This window comes from Pseudonaja textilis, chromosome 1 (genome assembly GCF_049901715.1).
Source record: "Pseudonaja textilis isolate UNSWEBS1 chromosome 1, rPseTex1.2, whole genome shotgun sequence".
Lineage (NCBI taxonomy): Eukaryota > Metazoa > Chordata > Lepidosauria > Squamata > Elapidae > Pseudonaja > Pseudonaja textilis.
The window spans coordinates 102,018,297-102,041,419 of record NC_141990.1 but is presented as its reverse complement, the minus strand read 5'-3'; the positions used below and the strand labels follow the sequence as shown (position 1 = coordinate 102,041,419).

The 23,123-nt window shown below is 38.5% G+C and overlaps 1 protein-coding gene across 1 annotated transcript in view; it reads right to left on the bottom strand.

Annotated features, from left to right (window-relative positions):
• Window positions 1–23,123, bottom strand: part of PREP (prolyl endopeptidase) — a 68,147-nt gene that overhangs the window by 23,230 nt on the left and 21,794 nt on the right. Inside the window, exons 8-10 of the mRNA XM_026726667.2 lie at window positions 8,928–9,119; window positions 5,996–6,193; window positions 957–1,060 (exon numbers count right to left, since the gene is read on the bottom strand). Coding sequence (XP_026582452.1) covers window positions 957–1,060; window positions 5,996–6,193; window positions 8,928–9,119 — 494 coding nt within the window. The remainder of the gene's footprint in view (window positions 1–956; window positions 1,061–5,995; window positions 6,194–8,927; window positions 9,120–23,123) is intronic.

The following is a 23,123-nucleotide window of genomic DNA, read 5'->3' as shown; positions in this document are numbered from 1 at the left end:
ATATACTTTAGTAGAATATTAAAAAAAAAACTTTGAGTGCATTTGTTACTCACAATGAGTAACAAGAGCAAGATCAATAATAGCAGGGGAAGAGGTTTTAAAATGATTTACCCTGTAAACCTGCCAATTATATTCACTTCTAAATTTGGTTTACCAGCAGTTCTGCTAATATTTAATAATGGATTTGAGTTTTCTTTCACTTCTGAAATGTACAGACATTTTAATCTATCACAAATATGATAAGAAAGAAGTAAGATTGGACTTCCGGTTTGAGCTTCGGCGACACCGAAATCTGCGATCGTCCGCGGTTTCGATCCGTGCTTGCTGCCAGAGTGCCCCGAGCTGGCTGGATTAAGGGCTAAGCCATCCCATAGAGGTGGTGAAGAGGAGGGATTGGAATACTATAAATATGGTTTTTCTGCTTGTATAGCTGGGACATCCTGACTTGTTTCCACTCATATGATTTTTATAGATTTTCATATGGCATCTAGATGTTTTATGTGCATGTGTGTGTTTGTATGCATATGTAATGTGTATGTTATATGCATACACACACACATACATATTCATTTATGCACACATGTATACCCAGCAAAAATAATTCTCTGTCCTCTATTACAATTTTGAACTTTACTAAAGTACAAGAACAAATCTATTGCTTTTGATACCAAAAATAAATGAAGTGCATTTATGCCAAACACTGTGACAAAACTTGTAATTATATATGCAGATTTGCATCCTGGCAAAAGAAGGCCCTAAAATTTATAGGAATTGTTACTAAAGGTTAGGGCTAATCTATTTTTTTTTAATAAATTCCATTTTAAAATGGTAGTTTTTATGTTGTTGAATCGAACAAGATACCATTGTGCAATGATTTGAACTGCTATGGTTTTTGTTAACCTTTATACAAGAACATAAACATGTACTAACAATAATTTCTTTTTTCCTTTACTTACCTGCACAGTTTGATAAGCTGAAGGATCAAATCCTTTTACACTAATTTCTCGGAAAACTCTTGGCTCTAATTCTTCTTTAGTCAGATCACAATGATAAATAATACCTAAACATATAATTCAAAGCTGTTATTTGGTTAATATGTTTTTATTGACAGAAGCACACAAGTAAATATCTTTTATCCCAAAGAAACAGACTAAAAAAACCCTCTTAACTAAACCATACCCCTGCTTATTAAGTTAAATATGTAGAAAGCTTAGAAAATACAAAATAACAAAATAGTAATTTATCAAGAATTTTAGTTAATATACATTTGATGAATTTTAAAGCCTGCTGTAATTAATATTTTTAAATAGTACACTTATTTTATTCCATTAAAACGAGACATAAAGACAATATTTGTAGCTATTTTTCCTTTAATAAAAACTAGATTCACAGCTAGACTTATTTATATGCAATGTTTCACATGCAATGCTCTAGACAAAAATGGATTCAAATGAAGCTATATGCTTTGACATGTTCATCATTAATGTACACTCCTTCCACTTACAGATGACCTCTTTTTGTACTGTAGCAATATCTTTTCTTATTTTTCTTCAGGACGTAATGAGAAAACAATCCCTATTTCCAGGTAATTCTCTTTCAGATCAGTCTATAGCTTCTCTCTCATTATTTATATCTGAATGTCCCCTTAATTCCACCAAATGATGGAGCTAATCTCCAATTTCTTTTGGATAGAACAAACAAAACAAAATTAAATTATTATCATTGCACTGCTATTATTGGATTTAAATTGAACAACTCAAGCTGATTACCCAAGGAAGAATTTGTACCTGGGGTGTGTGTGTGTGTGGCAAAGAGGAGATACAATGAATTTCAGAATGGACCTGCCCTCATCATAAACTTACATTTTCTTAAAGAAATCTTATTGATTCAATCAAGTTAGATGGCACATGTACAATGCCTAAATGTACAAATTAGGAAGCAAAGAAAACTAAAATAAGACAACCATTGAGCAGATAAGAAAAGCAAGATATGGTATTGTTTATCCAAGGTCTTATTGATCAATTTGATCAAGTGGAAAGTCAGTGAAAAAGAGAAGACAATGGGGGCAGAATACAGATGTAAACATCTATAGAAGTTTACATCTGTGTTTACATCTATAGAAGTTTATATCTGTTTTGAAGTATAAAGTCTAGTTGCGTCCAGAAAAAGCACCTTTGAGACAACCATGACCTGGATGACAGAATAGAATAGATGCAAATTACCAGCTGTCTGCAAGAAATATAAATCTTTCCATTTCCCACTGTCCTGTCAGAGCTGAAGAAGCTTCTTGGATGAGAAGTGAAATGTCTTCAAAGAAAAAACAAGGAAGCCCAGTTGCTCCAGAAAAAGCACCTTTGGGACAACCATGACCTGGATGATTGAGAATTTCTACAGACATCTGTAGAAGTTGAATCTGCTAAATCTTTTTGGAATTTTTAAATAGTGAATCATTGCTTCAAGGTTAAGCGTTTGGAAGACTTTATTTTCTGTTACCGGTACTACTTTAAGTATGTATTACCCATACCATCTTCAAATAAGTGTTTAATGTCAACTTGCCATGGCCACCTTGTTGCAAGAAAATTTGCCATAGGACAATTTAACAATTCAATTTAATTATTTAAAATAATACAAAAAATATTTTAATTTTTGTTATTCACATTTCATTTTGTCCCTTCTTTTTCCCTCCTTTTAAAAATGATTCTATTCCACAATTTCTTCAGCATTAGTGTAACTCTTGTCCCGCATCGAGCTGTCCCATAGCAAGTCGGCTGTGGCAAGTTGTCCTAGATCTTTAGGCATAACCTCTCTAGAATGGGAAACTTAACCTAGTTTCTTCCGGTTTGCTGCTATGAGCTTGAAAAAGCAAAATAGGAAAACTTGATAAATATGTTTTATGGCTTTTCCTGTTTTGAAAGTTTATTTCAGGCTTGCAGTTGGACACCTACCCAGCTGAGGACAGAAGGAATGATATAAAATATAAGAAGAAAGTCACACGCTATGTTCCTACCGTACAATAAAAAAAATCTACCTTAGGTTTCTTCTAGAGCAGAAAGAAGAAACAATTATTCTAAGAGCACTTCACTTCAATTATTATTAAAATGCTGACATAAATTATATGGTTATATTATAGTTTATACAGTCCAAACAAAAGCAATTTTAATTCCAATTCAGCAATGTAGATATATGTTAATTTTCCCTCTGATAATCACTGCAACTTAATAAGGCTTCAGACTGGTTACCCTAATTGTTACAATTAACAAAAATTGGTATGTTGTTTTTCAGGATATAATAAAGTCAGACTAAAGAACAGCATGGAGCTTTCCAGGGCTCAGGGAAACATCTTTATTTTCTTTCAGTACAAAGATAATTCAGTATAAAATAATTTGAACAAGATAAAGCATGTTCATAAAGTATATATATAGCACTTCAGACATTTTTTCTGAAAGAAGAAATACATTACTCTTTTTTCTCACAATTTATAAAATAATAGCTACTCTAAAGTTTCTTCTTTTTGATATTATTACAGAAAACAAAAAGATTCCATCCAATCAATAATGTTTCATGATGGAGGCCAAAAATGCAGAATTTTTTTAAAGGGTCTATGACTTTTTAGGAGAATATAAGGCTACACTTAAGGAAAGTAGATTTTATTAATTATTGCCTCATATTGATTTTTTAACCATGAGGGCAAATAGCATGTAACAGGTGACTAAATTATAAAAACAAGAATAATTATACCAGGTGTTCTAAGAGGGGAACCATGATAGTTTATGGTAGCTAAAAAGCAGGAGGAGGCTAGTCATACCTTTTCCAACATCTGCATAGACCTAGATTAAGGTAGAATTTAAATTGGGAGGGGAAGACAGATTAGTTTTGTGGCTTTTGATGAATATGAAGATTTCTATGAACATGAGGAAATGTTTTGCAACTAACAAAAGCTTAGGTGTTAATAAAATTGTTAATCAGAAAAGGTGCTACCAGCTTCTTTCTGACTTTTAACCTTACTTGTAGGAAAATCCATTCTTACTGAGAATGTGTTCCTCATTATTAGACCATACACAATGCAGGTCACAACTTCAAATTCACCCTTTGTTCTTTTGTTTGAGAGCCAGTATAGTCTAATGGTTAAAGCACCAGGCTAGAAGGCAGAAGACTGTGAGTTTAAGTCCCACATAGCCATGAAAATAGCTGGATGATTTTCGGCCAGTCATTTTTATTCAGCTCAATAAGTTTCAGACCAGACTCAAATTAACATGCTTTAGACACATTATGCAAAGACACAGTTCTCTGGAAAAGACTAATGCTGGGAAAAGTAGAGGGAAATAGAAGAAGAGGATGACCAGAAGTGAGGTGAATAAACTCAGTTACAGAGGTGATGAGTGCACCATTGGAAGAAATGGAAAAACAGCTTGGGCACAGAGAATATCTGTGGCATTGCTAGGAGTTGAAAATGACTTGATGGTATATAATCAAGCAATCAATGAAGTTAATAATCCTCCCTTTCCATCAAGAAAACCAGAGTAGTAAAAAGAAGGATCTCTGAAATAAAATCCTTCATAAATATAACTCAGTTTTTAAAATGCACAGGGATAGAAGCATAACCCTTAATTTTCCAACAGAAAACATTCTGTAATAACTTTCTTCTTCAAGTGCTGAAATGAAATAGTGCACCACTTAGCCGTGGGGAAGGAGGAAATTCTACATTTAAAATATTTCCAGCCCCACCATATTCAGCTAAATACAGTTTTCTGACGTCCCTTTCTGTCATTTATGCAGACAAGATATCAACAGAAAACAAATTTATTGTCCACCTGCTACACAAAATCAGGCAGGAATGTAATTTTCATGCTATGAGTTCATTACTCCTTCAACATAATAATTAACCTGCAAATTATAGTGTAAAGGAATCCTGCTGTAGTTGTAGTTATTGGTAATTACTGAGCTTTGAAAAGCCAACGTATAGTTTTCGTAATGATAAAAAAACAATGTCATAAAAGTTAGATCCATATTATCTTTCTGCTTATTATGTAGCTAAGAACATGGTAATTGCCAACTTATGCAAATGTACACTTCTTTCTCATGTAGAAGACAGTTGGGAAATACTAATTCACTTATTTCTACAGCACATTTTGTGTAGCAAACCAGGGGAAATACTTTTCCATGACATGCTACTTACATATATATGTATGTATGTATGTATGTGTGTATGTATGTATGTTATTCAGCTTTGTTTGCATATTTTCCCACGTCATTATAGTTGTGCTTTTAAAGTTGTAGCAACGTTTCGGCAGAATCTCATCTGCCATCATCAGGCTTCTGTATTGTGTTCGTCTGTGAGTCAGACTTTTACAGTTGTTTCAGTTTTAAATTTGGGGCTAGCCTACTGCTGTGCCAGAATGTTTTTTTCTTCATCCTGATTGGTTGGGAGTCTTGGTCTGTGTTTATTGGTCTTGGAGTTTGCTGTGTTCTGCTTGATTGGTGTTTCTAATATCGTCTGTCTGTTTTGTGGCTTTTTTGTGTGTGTGTGTCTTGATTGGCTGACAACATTGTGTTCCTGTATTGGAGGCTTTTAGTGCAGCTTGGCTCTGAGTAAATGGACAGCTATCATTTGTTAGGAAGCTAGGTTTCATCTGGGTGCCTGGTTGGGGTGTGTTTGAGCTGGAGGTATCAGGGAGGATCTGTTTGTGCCCAGGTGTTTGCCTGGCTAGTGGTGTGGAGATTTTTTTGTTTGTGAGTGCAGGCTTCCAAATGATTGACAGTCTGGTGGAATCATCTCTTCTATTCATGCTTTCAGGTCTTTTTTCAATCTCTATGGCTTCTCTGATAATTCTGTGGCTGGGGTTTTCTATAGTGGCTAGGGTTTTGGTGCCATTGAAGTTGATGCTATGACCTGTGGCTTTCATGTGTTGGACTAGTGAGGAAGTGTGTTCCAGCTTTTTTACTGCATTTTTGTGTGAAAAGAAAACAACCAATATGCAAAAGAAGCTACACTTACCTGGTGATAAGAAGGAAGTAAATTGATAAAATATTTCACTATCCTTCTTTTGTCCACTATATCCAACAATGCTGCCAACATCTAATGGAAGTGTTTTGAGATGGGCACCAGTTGCCAGGTCATGAAGTTGCAGGACATTCTTCACATCATGTAGGTAACACAAGACTAAGAAGTTGGATCTAACACACGCCACCCATTCTGTAAATATGAAAGAAAAACAGCTGCCATATTTTCAGTATGTGATTGCAAGAAAATGTATTAGTTTTTAGAAAAATTGATCACTTTAATATATTTCACAGAAAGAACTTAACTTTCCTCTGTGTGTCATTAGGATCCTAAAAGATCATCAGATTCCTAAATAGATTTCGGCTTTATGCCAGCAAACACATTTAAGAATTTGCTCAGTGTTTGCTTTCAAGCCAATATATGGCAAATTGGCCCTCTATGTTGTTCTTAACAAAACCGTCTAATCAAGGCCTCATTATGAGCTTCCAATCTGCTCCCCAATGATAACCTATATGAATTTTCCCTAGCACTTTTAATGGACAGAATTAAGCAAAATAGCTGGGAAGGGAAATTAGAGAAGGAAATGCTGCTTCTCCTGCATTCTTACACTTCTTGCAACAAGTGAGCAGGTTAGTAAATAAATATGCCCTTATTTCCTTCTGTAACAAGATCATCTTAAAATGACAACTGCCAGGAAGGAAGCCCGCTCCTTGATTAAATCAGAGAAGGCATGGGACAGATAATAGTCTTGTGACAATGGGAATTGGTAGTTGGGAATTCAAGGAAGAGAAGAGAAGTCTTATGTCAATTTTTTGTCTGTCTGTCTGTCTGCCTGCCTGCCTGCCTGATGGAACCATTCTTTGCATTTTAATTGCTTCCCTATGTTATTTCTTATTCCATTCTGTTTTCTATCATTCTGCTCCCCAATACTTTCCATTTTAAGTATTACAAATATCCATGTCCTGATTCTTATCTTACTTTTATAAACCTTGATTTTTATTTGGCAAACTCTACTGAGTTGATGAAAAGGGGTCATGCTTTAAAGAGCCTCAAATGTCTATTAAACAGGGTATTTAGGCAACAGGGTATATTTCTATGAGTAAATACTGCCTTTTTGCTTATAAGGCACTCAATACTCCCAAGTAGCAGAAATCATTATATCTATCAAAGGGACAAATATGATTGCTCTACCTTGACTTTTTTTAAAAAAAGTCATCAACTTACAAGTCATCTTTAAAAGAAATGACACTTTGACCCTTGCTAACTATTATTGTCTTGGGATTTTTGCCCTATAGATCTTCAGTTTACTGTTACTGAAACTCACAGAACTGAGTCACAAACATATCTCAGCACTAAGTTTGTATAACTCAATTCAAGGATCACTCTTGATTGCTGATATGATACCTGTTGAGCAGCCAAGTAATAATATACAAAGAAGGGAGGTAGACTTAACAGCAAATCAACTTTTATACAGGATTGATTCACAGAAGTCATTTGGAAGGCACTTCCAAAACATCCCTATGTACACAGAGATAGAGAATGAGATAGGAACTGTATCTCATAAAATCCAGGAAATCATAGATGCCAACAATAGAGAATGTATGTAACTCAGGGTTGAATTGTTGGGTATTTTTCTGTTTTTTAGGCTTGGTGGTCTCTCTGCAGGCATTTTGTTGCCAGACTATACAGCATCATTACTGTGCATATTTTGTTATGTAGCCTGGCAGCAACATTTTGCAGGAACAGGGGGAAAAAAAGCCCACACACCACAAACCCAATCATACATATACCAATACCTGTGATGGAAAAGTGGACACGTGACTGTAGCAAAATACAACATCTATCAGTGTCAGAGCACTTTGTTTTCAGGAAGAAAGTCCCATATTTAATGCCTGTTACTTTGGGTTCAAGGTAAAGCCCTCCTATCTATGCTGTTTTGGAAGCTTTTGGAATTTAGGATGTAACGTAGAGGGTTTAGTACACTCCTTCATGGTCATAAACTTCTAAAGTTTATGTTGGATTAAGAATATAAATGTGAATTATAATATTATCAGGAATTTGATTGTAAGCCCATTTTTTGTTACCAGAGCAATGAGTCACTTATGCTAAGTGATCATTTAAGCTTTCTGTCACATATCTTGATTTTGTATAAAGCATTTCATTACTATGTCATTGTTATATCAGGCAGAATCAAAAATTCACTTGACTGCTAAGATTTTACAGCAATGCATTATTAACTGCTTTCAGCTATAATTATATCTTCTCAAATCAAATTTTGTAAATGACTAAATGGGTTAAAGTATTGTGACACAATAGCAGGTTGGCCTTTTAGGATCAAGATAATTTCCTTATTAAGTAAGATTTCTTAAACATGATCAAATGTTTATTATTACAATGATAATTGTAATAATTGAAGTTATATCATATTGTTAATGGTGATAGTACATGGCTACGGTACATGTTTAACATATAATGTTTAAAAATATCTGAATGGACACTGTCCCATTGTATTTAGAAGAGTTAATTTCTAAGTTAAAAAAGATCAATATGCACCCTGATAAACATCTGTCATCATGTTTAGAATATACTTATTCAAACATATCTTCCTGAACTATTACATTGCAAGGATATATTTTAAAACCATCACATCCCTCAAACAGCCTCAGCTATTCATTAAAAAAAATTAGGGGGGAGAATACTATAACTGTGCATTACTCATTTGTGAGTCATACAGCAATCATAGCTTCATAAAAATGTAAAAGTACAATTATGATATTTGCCTCTCAAAAGTTTCTTAAGTTGATCTTTGCTTTAATTAATATGAATAATGTATAGCTCTCCATAGTTATAATAGTGCTATCTTCTTGTATCTTGGATTATATTCTATTGTTGTTGTTGCTGAAATATATAACTTAAATAATCTTACCTAGAACATCTTTTCCATGCTCAGGAATCAGGACTTTCCATTTGGATTCCTCAGGTTCAACAAAATCAATGTTAATTAATCGATAGTTTGGAGCATGACGGTTTGTCTTGAAGGTGAAGGTTGTTCCCTCATTGGTGACGTACTCATATTCGGCATCAAAGTTGTCTATCAGTTTCACCCATTGCAAAAGACCTATATTAAGATAATAAAGAAATTTACTCTAAAAGATATAAGCCAAGTTGGTAAATTATAAAATGTCTTTTACACTCCGTATGAGGTTATTTACAAATGCCATAACTGCAAGTTACTCCTGAGGAAAGGTACACTTGAATTATGAAGATTCTTCTCCATGCTGCATTGAGAGCCCAGGATGGGTTGACTCCTTCCTATGATGTCATTTAGCTGAGTCTGTATTAAGATATAAAAGCCAGCCTCCGGGAGAGACCCCAGCTTTTGACTCAGCTCCTTTCAGTCAGTAGCTGTGTCTCTGAAAGCTTCTGTTAGATAACACTCACCAGCGATTTTCAGTGCCGTTTTTCCTCATTTCAAGCAAGGTTGGGAGCAGCGTTGCCAGAGCGCTGTTCAGGCAAGTTGGGCAGCATCTGTAGACCTCCCCCATCCCTGCAGTTTGAGCGGTTGTAAAAAGCGATCGGCAAACCGATGACAGCTTCAGCCAGCTGAGGTTCTGTAGATAGCACTCACCAGCGATCTTCAGTACCTTTTTTCCTCACTTCAGCAGCTCCCAGGATCTGGGCAGCTGCTCTTCCAGGAGAGCAGGGCTCTCTCTCCTGCAGCGTTGGGAGCAGCGTTGCCAGAGTGCTGTTCAGGCAAGTTGGGCAGCGTCTATAAACCTCCCACACGCCTGCAGTTTGAGCGGTCGTAAAAAGTGATCGGCAAACTGATACCAGCATCAGCCAGCTGATCGTTTGGCCAGAGGCTGCCCTTTCCTTTGCTGACTTCACTCGGGGCTCTTTATAGCCTAAGGAGAAATTCTTCGATCTTGGAGTCTGTTTCCCATAGTCAGTGGCCATCTTGGATTGAAGCCTTCCACCATGAGGTGAGCGGCCATTTTGTAAGCCCGGGGGCCATTTATACCCTAAGGGGCTTAATACAAAAAAATTACAAACAGTTTCTTTCCATCGTAAGAGCCTTTATTCTTCAAATGGAGCAAGATAAGGGTCAGGCAGAGTCGTCCCCCTCAATGGAACAGTCTCTTAAGCCAATAAGAGAAAAAGTTGTAGGCAACACATCCAATCAGTCCAGAGGGTGGTGGCTGCTAAAATCAGAGCTAAGGCTCTAGCCCCTAAGAAGGCAACTCAGGCTGAGTTGAGGGCAGAAAAGCGCACACATGCAGCCCTAGAGAGGCAGTTCAACAGAACTATTCAACAGAAGGGAGTGCAACTATAGCATGTTTCAGGTGATACCTGTGGGCCCCAGCCAAGCCCTCCCAGGGGAGGAGAAGTTATCTATGAGCCTGTCTCCTGAGGCTTTTGCAGTACAATGATCCTCAGGATCTAAGCAGATCTGGGCCTTATTTCTAACAGGCTTCTGGGCCCTATGCTCCTACCCTCCAGGCCTCGAACCTCTTCTCAATCTAGGCCTGAAGTCACCTTTACTCCCTCAGCAGTGGGCCTTCGGCCTTCTGCCCCTACCTTTGAGCATAGATCAGGGGATATCCAAGATGTTGTCTCTTTGGCCATTAGGCAGGGATTGGCTGAAGGCTTCAAGCAAATCCTTCGACCTCCGGAAAGGGTTCAGGCCCTTCTCCCTTCTCAATCTATAAGTTGTCTCATCACCCTGATTTACACAGGCCCCAGGACCTCAGGGTCCATTCTTCTCTACCAGAATGGGAGGAGGTTGATGAGAAGGGAAGGGCTTCACCATCTGAACACAGTTACTCCTCTCGTTCAGAACGTGAAGAGGGTGAGACCAAAATCTTTCAGAGGAAGAAGACTCTCGCCAGGCCCAGAGCCAATCCTCTGCATTGGTCTTCAATCCTTCTCTCTTCAGGCCATTACTCAGCATGGCCTTGGTCACTGTCAAGCTGTCGCCAGAGGAAGTGGCTCCCGAGCCACAAGGAATTCCCTCTAGCCAGGGAGACTCATTCTTCTCCAAGCCTGTAGTGCATGCAGGGGTTTTGCCTTCTCCCACTTTGTTCCTGGACATGGTCAAGGAACAGTGCGCTTCCCCTTCGGCAGGTCCTCGCCCATCTTCTCTGGACAAGCGTTTCTACAATGTCAGCGCAGCCCTGGACAATTCCCTGGCAGTGCTTTCTGTTGACATTCCGGTTCTGGCCTCGTTCCCATTTTCTGGCACTCTCACATGGGCATCCATACGGTGGCTGCACCAACTCCAGATTAGATTGCCTACATCTGACCTTCGGTCTCACCAAGGCCTTAATAAGATTATCGCAGCGGCGGAATTCACTGCAGATGCCACTCTCAATTCCGCCAAATTTGCATCTAGGGCCATGGCATCTTCAGTAGCAGCAAGAAGACTGTTATGGCTCAGAAATTGGCAGGCGGAGTCACGCCATAAATGGAAGGCAGTTTCAGTTCCATTCGCAGACGATCAGTTTTTTGGTGATGCTCTGGAATCTTATCTCATCGAAACCAGATATAAATGTAAAATTCTCTCTTCCTCTGGGAAGAGAGCCAACTATCGCCCAGCTCCTTATACTGGTAAACAGCCCTTTCAGGAGGGTGGGGGTCGTTCCTGCCGTTGCTCTAAGTAATCCCTCATTCTCCCTACTCATCGGAGGTCGCCTAGCCTTCTTTGCCTCCAAATGGGAGGAGTCAACGGCGGATGCCTGCGTGCTCAGCATTATTAGGTCAGGATTACAACTGGACATCCTAATGCACCCCCCCACCCCAATTTTTTTTTTAATCTGTCCTGTCTCTCGGGACATTTCAAGGCAAGACCTCATGAATCAGCCCATTAACTCCTTCTTGAAATCCGAGCTATTCAAACCTGTTCCCCCCTCTCAATGGGGACGTGGGCTTTATTCTCGCCTTTCATCATTCCCAAAGACCCCCCTGGGGGGGGGGGTAGCGAACCACCATGGATCTAAAATTTCTCAACCAATTTGTAAAATACAGGCTATTTAAAATGCAGACTCTGCATTCTATTTTAGAGAGTGTTCGGGAGGGCGATCTCTCTTCCACTGATCTCATGGAGGCTTACCTCCACATCCCTATTTGGCCTCATCATCGCCAGTTTTCTGTTTCTGTTATCAGAATACCCATTACCAGTATCGAGCACTTCCCTTTGGCCTCTCATCGGCTTCAAGGGTCTTCACGAAGGTTCTGGCAGCATTGATGGCATCTCTGCTTTCTGTTCCAGTGAGGATCCAATGCTACTTGGACAACATTTTGATTCTGTCCTCCTTCATCCATGCAGCCCATCGGGATCTGCAAATTACCCTATTGTCATATCACCAGAGCCACGGATTTTTCCACTCCTGTCCACTCTAATGGTTCCTGCTTCCCTACCAACGAGCAGGAACCAGCCACTCATCCATCAAGGTCCTGCTCCCGCCACAAATCAGGCGGTCTCTCAATTGGTGGTGTTCCCCATTAATCTGGAAGGGACTCCTTTTCAGGTCCCAGACAGGCTAGTGATAACCACCGATGCCAGCCTCCTGGGTTGGGGTTCCCATATGCAGGACCAGATAGCTCAGGACCGTGGTCCAGGTCAGAGCAGGCCCTTCCCATAAATTGGCTAGAGCTCAGAGCCATTTTTCTAGCTCTCAAGCATTTCAGGCACTCAGTGACCAGCTCTCATGTTCAAGTCCTTATGGACAACATGCCGCCATGGCTCATGTCAACTAGCGGGGGGGGAACGAGGTCCAGAGCCCTCATGGGAGAGGCTTTACGGTTGGGGTTATGGGCAGAGCAACACCAGTTGTCGATCTCGGCGGACCACTCTCTGGGATCAACAACTCCCAGGCCGACTGGCTCAGCAGGAGCCTAGTTGACCAGGCAGAATGATCTATTCCTCCTTCTCTATTCAGGGACCTTTTCCTCAGATTTGGAACGCCGGAGGTGGATCTTTTCCACTCCTCAAATTGCCCAGGTCACCAGATTCTTCACCAGGTTTCCTTGCCAGGGAGTGGAGGGGACCAATGCCCTTCGGTGCAGATGGCCCAAAAGTCTCCTCTATGCCTTTCCCCGCTTCCCATCATTCCAGCAGTAATTCAGAAGATGTTGGAGGAACGAGCGGAGCTCTTCCTCCTGGCACCCTATTGGCCAAGGACGGTTTGCAGACCTGGTCAACCTGTTGGTGGCTTCTCCTTGGAGGATCCCAGCCCATCTAATCTCCCTTCATCAGGGGATTCTGCTCCACCCGGAGCCCCAGTGGCTCAAGCTGACCATGTGGCACTTGAGTGGCAGTGGCTAGAGGTGGCTGATCTTCCTGAAAGGGTCATCATCACTATCCTGGCATCTCACAAACCTCCCACAAGGCACATCTATGATGCCACCTGGAAGGCCCTTCCCTCTTAGGGAGGGTTTCTCTCTCACGCTTTAGCCCAGTTGGCAGAGGTTCTTAGATTCCTTCAGCATGATCTGGAGAAAGGTTTGGCCCCCAACGCCTTACATAGGCAGGTTGAGGCCCTCTCCTCGGTTCTTTCATGGGGTTCGCTTCCTTCCTTATCCCATCACCCTTCAGTCAGGAGATTTTTGAAAGGGGCTTCCAACCTGCACCCACCGGTGGTTCACAGGTATCCTTCCTGGGATCTTCATGTGGTCCTTTATGCCCTTGCAAAGCCCCCTTTTGAACCCCTTAGAACATTGTCTCTCCATTTCCTGACTCTGAAGGTAGTGTTCCCCGTTTCCATCACTTCAGCCAGGTGGGAATCCGAGCTCCTCTTTCCATCAGACAGGACCTTTGTTCCTTTCATGATGATAGGGTTGTCCTCAGTCTGGACCCCTCATTTATTCCAAGGGTTAACACCTGTTTCACAGGTCCCAGGACATTATGTTGCCTGGCTTCTTCCCCCTCCCGCACCATGACTTAGAGCAGCAGTGGCACTTGCTAGACGTAGGTAGGGCTCTTAGAATATACATTAAGCGCACTTCCTCCTTCAGGAAGTTTGAAGCCATTTTGTTTCCTTTTCCCTTCTCACTTGGGGCACAAGGCCTCTTCTCCTACTATTAGCAAGTGGGTCAGATCTTGCATTGAGCAGGCCTACAAAGCTGTGGCCCTTCCAGTTCCTCGAGGTCTGATGGCGCACTCTACCAGAAACACAGCCACTTCGGCTGCCTGGGAGACTCAAGCACCCTTGGAGGAGATCTGTTGTGTGGCCACGTGGACATTTCTGTCTCCTTTCATCAGATACTACCGCCTGGATGTCTTTGCCTTGGCAACTGCAGCCTTCGGCAGACGGGTGCTTCAACGAATGGTTCAACAGTCGGTTTGATGAGCCGGACGAGGACCCACCCGTGGACATGCAAGCTTTGGTATGTCCCATCCTGGGCTCTCGGTGCAGCATGGAGGAGAATGGGCATTGGTAGAAGTTACCCTGAACACCCTTTCTAGCTATGCTGCGAGAGAGCCCAGCTCCTCCCTTGGTTTGTCTGGAGAGGGTAAGTCATATTTCTGTATTCATTTGTGCTTTCAGAGACACCTTTCAGTCTGTCAAGTATCTTCGCCAAAGTTCGGGTCTCTTCCAGGGGCTGGCTTTTATATCTTAGTACAGACTCAGCTAAATGATGTCATAGGAAGGAGTCACCCCATCCTGGGCTCTCTCGCAGCATAGAAGGAAAGGGCATTCAGGGTAACTTCTACTAATGCCCATTTTGTTGATTATGAAATCAAGATTCCATTTGAACATACCTTTTAGCTGAATAGTTGAACATACAGTATTAATAATATCAGAACATGGTCAAGAGTTTCAAATGACATGTCACTTTGGATTGGAAGGTTTCTTTCAATTCAATTTTTAAGAAGATTATAGCAAGTCTTAAGTCTTACATCTAATATACAGTTTTAAATAGGGTAAGCCACATTATGATCAATACTTGTTACTCCCAAAATGACTATCAAATCACAGTTTGAAGAACTGTTTTGGGGTCCATCTAAGGCTTCAGATATTCTTGGCAAATTTTATTTCTTCAATCCCACTTAAAACTTATCTGATTCCTTGAACTGTAATGTTGAGCAGCTAATTAGCAGCTTAGTTAATATTTTGACTAACTGTTGATATCCTGGACATCCAGGGGTGGGATACTACAGGGTTAACTACCCGTTCGGGATTTACGAGCTTCCCTGCGCTGTGAGCCAAGCACCTGTAAAGCATCATTAGCACATCATTAGCAGTCATTAGCATGCTGCCTGCAGAGAAGCAGCCTTTGAAACAGCCCTCTTTTCTTGTTCTTTTAACTGCAGCTGTGCCTCATGGGCAGCTGAAGTTGAAAAATCAGGAAATAAAGATCAGGTAAGAGCCTGGGTGGGTGGGTGGGCAAAAACATCAGCAGACATAGAATCGGTTCTATGTCTGCTGCTCTTCAGAGCTACTGGTTCTACAGAAGTGGACAGAACCAGTAGAAACCCACCCCTGTGGACATCCTTTTTATGCTATCCTTTATTGCGAGTAAGATGAATAATTACAATTTTTTGAGCTAATTTATTCTAAGCAGGACTTCCACCCGAGTACACGTTTGCTTACATTTCTGGAAGATAATTTTACTGTGCCAGAAAACCTTCTGATCTTCTAACTTAACTTGTTCAAGAAATTCCCTGATTTATAATGGATATGCCCAGGGGTGGGATTCAAATTTTTTAACAACCGGTTCTGTGGGCGTGGCTTAGGTGGTGGGTGTGGCTTGGTGGTCATGTGACTGTATGGACATGGCTTGGTGGTCATGTTATTGGCTGGGCGTGGCCAACTCAATATCACTCACATCGAGGCACGCATCTCCTCGCCTGGCTTCTCATGACTGTGGGGATGCTGCAACAGTTGTAAGTGTGAAAAATGGTCATAAATTACTTTGTTCAGTGCCATTGTAACTTTGAATGGTCATTCCACACAAGCAAAGTACCAGCAAAGGAGAGGAAAAAAACTCCAGAAACGTTCCTGAGACAGAAAGTCTAGTCCTGCCAAGAATGTAATAAGGGTTAACGGAGAGGCAGTTTCTGTAAGCAGCACTAGAATGTTTCTTTCCTGCCTTTCTTACAGGATTAGGCCAGTAATTTCTTCTAACAACCAGTTCTCCGAACTGCTTAGAATGTTAACAACCGGTTCTAGCGAATAGGTGCGAACTGGTAGAATCCTACCCCTGGATATGCCTATTTCATTGTTCTTGAAGCACAACTAATTTTCACTTTTCTCTACCAGCTAAAAATATGTTATACACTGTACAATTATACCTCATAATCTGCAACAAAATATACTATAATAAAAATTAATGTAGTGTACCATAGTATTATTTGACAGAATTTAACAGAATAACAGAGTTGGAAAGGACCTTGGACCTTTTAATCCAACCTCCTGCTCAAGCAGCAGACCTTAAACCATTCAGACAAGTGGCTAACCAGTCTCTTCTTAAAAGTCTACAATGTTGGAGCGCACACAACTTTTGAAGGAAAGCCGTTCCACTAATGGTTCTCACTATTAGGAAATTTCTCCTTAGTTATAGGTTGCTTCTCTCCCTTGATTAGTTTCTATCCATTGTTTCTTCTCTTGTCTTCTGGAGCTTTGGAAAATATATTGATTTCTCCTCTTTATGGCAGCTCCTCAAATATTGGAACGCTGCTATCATGTCACTCCTAGTACTTCTTTTCCCTAGACTAGAGATTATCTTTGTTTACCAAGTGTAGTAACTATTTCTTATAAATGAATTTAGGATCTCAACCTAAACCATAACTTAACATTTAATGATCAAAATTCTATCATCAAGAACCAGTATTTTGTTATGAATTTTAAAAGGTTTTATCACTACAATGCAGTGTTTGTTCATTTGGATAGTAAAGATAAAAAAGAGATAGAATTTGCGTTAAGATAAAATATAGAACTTATTTCTGAATTAAAAACTGGTTTTGTAAGAGATGTAAATGTTTCCACGAAAGGGTTTTCTTTACTCACATTTTTCTATAATTAACTATCAGGTTAACTGCAATGTTCATATAATTTAGAAAAAAAATGCTAACAAACATTATCAGCATTTTAACAGTAAAAAACTTGTCAAGATATATACAAGTTTACCTATACAAGAGATAAGAATATATCTATGCAAATTTATGCAAGATTCAAACATAGACAATTTTATGAATTTTATTAAGAGATTTTGTAATAAAATAGGAATTAAACAGTTCTTAAACTAGTTGTTTTTTAAAGGATTAAAGCTTTGCATTTCAATTTAAAAATCCTCATATCTGTCCACAAAACTAGCTTCATATAAAACAGAATAAAATAGCATGTCAAAACATAGTAATCAGTTAACAGGTAAGGTAGCTAAACCAAGTAGCTAAAATAAAGGTAAAGTTAATCTTGGAAACCACAAAAGAACAATTGGCTTGGTTTTTTAAAAAATATAATAGAGGATTGATTTTAAAAAAATTTAAAATATACCCAGCTGCCTTTAGTACTACGAATAAAAAAATACTAAGTTGATGGAAAAACATAATGAATCAATTAAAATATCTGTTATATGAATCAGTAAATGTAGCAAGGCAGTAATAAAAAATGAGAAATCATGAGAAAAATATAAAGAACTTTTCTTGGCATTAACATGATAGAGATGTCCAGAGATATGCACGTGAATTTATCCAAGGAAAGAGTGCCCTCAACTGTCTTGTATTTACAGTAATCTGACTGTACATTTCAACCTCAAAATCTGTTTTGCCCATTCCTTGAGATTCACAAAAAGGATTTTTAATTCTCAAAGTTCTACAAGCATAACTTTAAAATATTCAGGGAATAAGACTGAAAGAATATAATACAGCTAGTCTTTGAATTATAAGCATTTGTTTAGTGATTGTTTGAAATGGCACTGAAAAAATTTTCTGATGTCCATTTTTCACACTTATGACTGTTGCAGCATTAAAAATGGGAAGAGGTCCTAGGTATACAAAGTTTTAAAAAACACTGATGTAGACATTTTTTCTTCTGTATCCAAACTATTGAAATATCTGTATATTTCAGTTAACACAGGTTGTCATACTGTAGCATATATTTACATTTGCTCAGATATCTATAAAATTATACTGCATTGTTCATTTGTGTGGCAAATGTTACAATCAACCAGATATATACAAGCCTAAACAAGTATGAAAGATAGAACGAGCCCAGCAAAACTCAATCATCCATCACCTTCTAATACTCCACTGCAAATTAATAAATACGGAACATGTAAATTAGTACAAATACAGGCAAGTATGTCAAAGCAACAATCAGTTTAAAACTGTCAATCAGCCTTTTACAAAACTCATCAAGACAAGCATGACAGCAAATTTCTTAATTGTTTCAAACTGTTTGGACAAGAAAGCCAATGTTCAAACTAGAGAATTATGATTGCATTCAGATAATCATCCAAAAAATGATGCTGTGAAACAGAAATGAGTTTATTATGAGTTTGTTTATTATCTCCTTCATTCTTCTACACTCAAGAATCATTATTTATGACATTATTTATGTACATTACCAAACTTTTCCACTGCAGCCCATAATACAATTTCAATTTACACCAAGACAATAAGCAATTATTCGGCTGCAGATAGATTTCCAACATGTCTAAAATCAGTACATTTTTTTTTGCTTCTTTAGAATCTTACTAAACTTTGCTTAATTGAAATAATTCACTGTCTCAAGCAATGGCTTCAGATGTCACAATTTCTATTGTCTCTTCTAGTGTATTTGATTTAATGTAACTGAACAATGCAAGATTCAAAACATTTAAAAGTATTTCCTCATATAGCATACCGCTAAACTAGGGAAGCCGCTTGCACAAGATGCTGTGACTATTACAATCTTGGACAGCCTTTACAGAGGACAATTTCATGAAGAATACAGCAATATCACAGCATGCCAACTGTTAAGGAAATTAGTCAGTTAGTGTTAGAAAGAAGCAATATACTGAAACACTGTACAGTAGAAATGTTAACATCCAATATCCTTACTTTCAAGAAGTTTGTACTTAGTTCTACAAGATGAAATTAGACCAGTGCTCTGGTTATTACAGAAAGTCTTCAGGAACTGATGGAAAACCTACAGAAGTATTGGAAGCTACAGAAAAAGAATCAGTAAAAAGTCTAACTAAGCTATGCCAGGAAATCTGGAAAATAACACAGTAGCAAACAGATTGGAAGAGGTCAATCTACATTACAAAAAAAAAAAAAAAAGATTTAGGAGAGTGTGCAAATTATTGTCCAATAACCTTAATTTCACATGCCAGAAAAATAATGCTTGAGATCATCCAACACAGATTGGAGTCCTACATGGAAAAAAGATGCGAGATGTTCAAGTTGGCTGAGGAACATGAAACATTATTTCTGATGCTAACCGCTAATTCAAAAATAAATAAATCACAGAATATGAAAAAAGAATATGAAGAATATGAAAAAAGTTTTTCTGATTACAGAAAGGCTTGTGATCACAACAAATTGTGGCATGTGCTTTAAAAATGGAACATCGAATTGTGTTCATGAGAAGCCTCAAGTAAGGAAGCCATAGTATAGGCAGAAAATGGAGAAACAGCCTGGCTCCAGGCTGGCAAAGCAGTATGACAAAGCTTATTTATTTAACCCATATATTGAATGTTTATTGAGCAAATGGTGGCTTAGTGGTGAAGCTTCCCAAACTGGCCAGCAAATGAGATCCATAGGATTTCCATGTTTTCAATATTCCTTAATGAAATTGTACCTTTTCCATGGCTATCCTGCTAGCCATAGAATATAGAACATAGAATAATAGGCTAGAAGGGGCCTCAGGCGTCTTCTATTCAATGCCCTGGCCATGGCAGGAGATCCTATATCACTTTGGACTTTCATTGGGCTTGACGGGATGGATACACATGATCACAGAAAGAATAAAAGAAGAACAGAACAGAACAATAGAGGAGGGAGGACTTCGGAGATCCTGCCATCCAAGCAGGAGACCTATACCGTTTCACACAGTTGGCTGACCAATCTCTTCTTAAAAACTTCTGAAGGCAAGCTGTTCCACTGGTTAATTGTCCACACTGTCAGGAAATTTCTCCTTGGTTCTAAGTTGCTTCTCTATTTGAGTTAAGTAGGTAGCCATAAGTGCTGCAACTTGGATTATGTGCTAGAATGTATAGGCATTACACATTTCTCCTTCTGCTAAACAAAATGGAACACAATGGGGAATCTTGGAAAAAGAGAAGGACAATCCTTCACAGAATTAAGCAGAGAGGGAGCATTATTAAACAGCAGAAATGGTTTCCCAGGTAACATTGAAATTTGCCAAATTACTGTTTCAATGTAGTGATAAAGAAACCAAGATACTATCAGAGTGTCAATAGAGACTGAATAGAAATCCAAGAGACTGTCAGCAATCAAACAGAATGAACATTCACTGGAAGGATAACAAGAGGGAAAACAGCTTGTATTATTACCAAACATACAACAAACACAATGAACACAAAGGTGTAGAAATTGCCCATCTAGGAATAGCAACTATTGCTAAAAATATATCATAAAAACAGTAAAGATACAGCAATCAGATGTAACATATAACAGATAATCAAAGTCGGAAGGGAACTTGTAGTCATCTAGTCCAACTCCCTGCCCAAGTGGGAGACCCTACACCATTTCTGACAGATGGCAGTCCAATCTCTTCTTGAAAGTCTCAAGTGATGGCATTCACACAACTTCTGAGGGAAAGCTGTTCCATTGGTTGATTGTTCTCACTGTCAGAAAATTTCTCCTTATTTCCAGGTTAAATCTCTCCTTGTTCAGTTTCCATCCATTATTCCTTGTCTGGCCTACAGGCGCTACAGAAAATAGCTTGACCCCTTCCTCCCTGTGGCAGCTCCTCAAATATTGGAAGACTGCTATCATGTCTCCCCTGGTCCTTCTCTTTACTAGACTAGCCAAGCCCAGTTCCTGCAACCTTTCGTTGTATGTTTTAGCCTCCAGCCCCCTAATCGTCCTGGTTGCTCTTCTCTGTACTTTTTCTAGAAACTTTTTCTAGATGTGTTCAGAGGAAGTAGAAAAAAGGCATTTAGAGAATGCCTAAAATTAGTTCAACTGTTTGTGCTGATGTATTATTCCAAGCTGCCACTGATACAATCCTTTCTCTTTGACATCAACTTTTTAAAAACTTGAGCAGATGCTGTTTGATATACTGTACAGGCAGCAATATGGGCACCACGATGCCCCCAAACACTCCTTCTATCACCTGTCAGGCTTTTTACTTCAACTGATATAATTTTTTGAAATAATGCCATAAGAAAATCCTCTTTTCTTAAAATGATAGGTTTTGAAAGATATTTATTGCCATGAAAGACAAAGATGAGTAGCATGCAATTATTTTGTAAAATATAAGTTATTAAGTTTTATAAATATAAAACATAATTTATATACTGTAAGTTATTAATTTTGCTTTAAGAGCTTTCCTGATAATTAATAGCTATCCTGGCCATTCTGACACCATTTATTTTTAGTGGCTGCTTAAAGACGAACAGATTGTAGTCATAGCGCAGGTAACTGGATTCTGCACAGCGGCACTATGAATTAGTTGGAACCCGATGAATAAACCATTATAGCTATTTTACATAATTAATGCACCAAATATTTTGATATTATCACTGTTGTACTTTAGTATCTAATGACTATAGGCATTCACAATTTAAGGACTAATATATTATATAGCTTAAGCCACAGGTGTCAAAACTAGTGGTGTTATGTTGCCGTCATGTGATGTTTCGTGGTATTTTTCCCATTCGTGGAGTTGGGGTGGGCGTGGCCTGCATCAGGCCTGGGGGCTGCCCAGTTTGACACTCCTGGCTTCGGCTATATTCTTGTGAACAAACAACTGACAGATAGGACACCAAATTATGATTTTAATACAGCTTTTTTATTTATTACTCTATTCTAGAACTTTTAATTATTCTTTGAGTATTTTTAATTGCATTGGTCTTTGTAATAAACATTTTGAATGACTGCTGTAAGAGTTAATGGAAGTTCTTCTAAACTGTAATCTTAAAGAAGCCTCTTTCCAATTTTTAAAATCAGACATAGGTTAATTTGATTCTTTATTCAACTGTTACAGAAATATGACTATGCTGTTCTGTTACTTTGCCACAGTCCAGCAAGCCACATGACTTCCTATTAAGATTATACTTTTAATTTGAAAAACAAGAAAAAAGCGACACCCTACAACAGCTTGCATGCACAACAGAAAGACTAAGATTTTCAGAATCTTGAGAATGAAAGATTATCACACCAGAGAGGGAAATTGTAAAGAGGACAAATAAATTAAAACTTGAGAGCCAATTTTCCTAGCAAGCAATCAAGTGCATGACATATAGAAATGAACCTTATTTTTAATCTGAATTTTAAAGCCCTATTTCAAAAATAGACAGCTTGAGAAATGACAAGAATATTAGGCTACATCCTCTTCCCACATGTTTCCCTTATGAAGTTCATTTGTTAAGGTTGGAACTGTGCTCGGAATGAACGCAAATTAATCTTCCAAAACCGCCAGTATGTAATTAAGATTCGGTGGTTATATATCACACATCATACACCAACAGACTGTGACTGTCTTTTCAATATTAGTCTGCAAGTACACTTTTCGCCATGTGGTTTTATCAGTTCAATAAAGAATGTAACTAAATTCACAAAATGAAATAGCAGAGTACAATGCAATAATAATTATGATGCTATTGTTCCATTATCTCCAGCCAGCATGCTGCCTGAAAAAGGAACCTGTATTCCAACAGATATTTGAAGGTCATCAGGGGAAAGTCTACTCTATATGTTACTACCATGAATAGAGTACAGGTAATTTCTATGAAGAGAAGATAAATATATATAATATTTTAAATCCAGATTTAAATTCCAATTTTGGAATCATAACTCATTTATATAACAATCACAGTACTGTAGTTCAATGAAAGCAATATAACTATAGATGTGTGAATTTTCCTACACAGTTGTAGTCTATTAGGAACACTTTTTTCTTTCACATTCCCAGACATCACATCAGTCTTGATTTTGTAGGACATGTGTAAC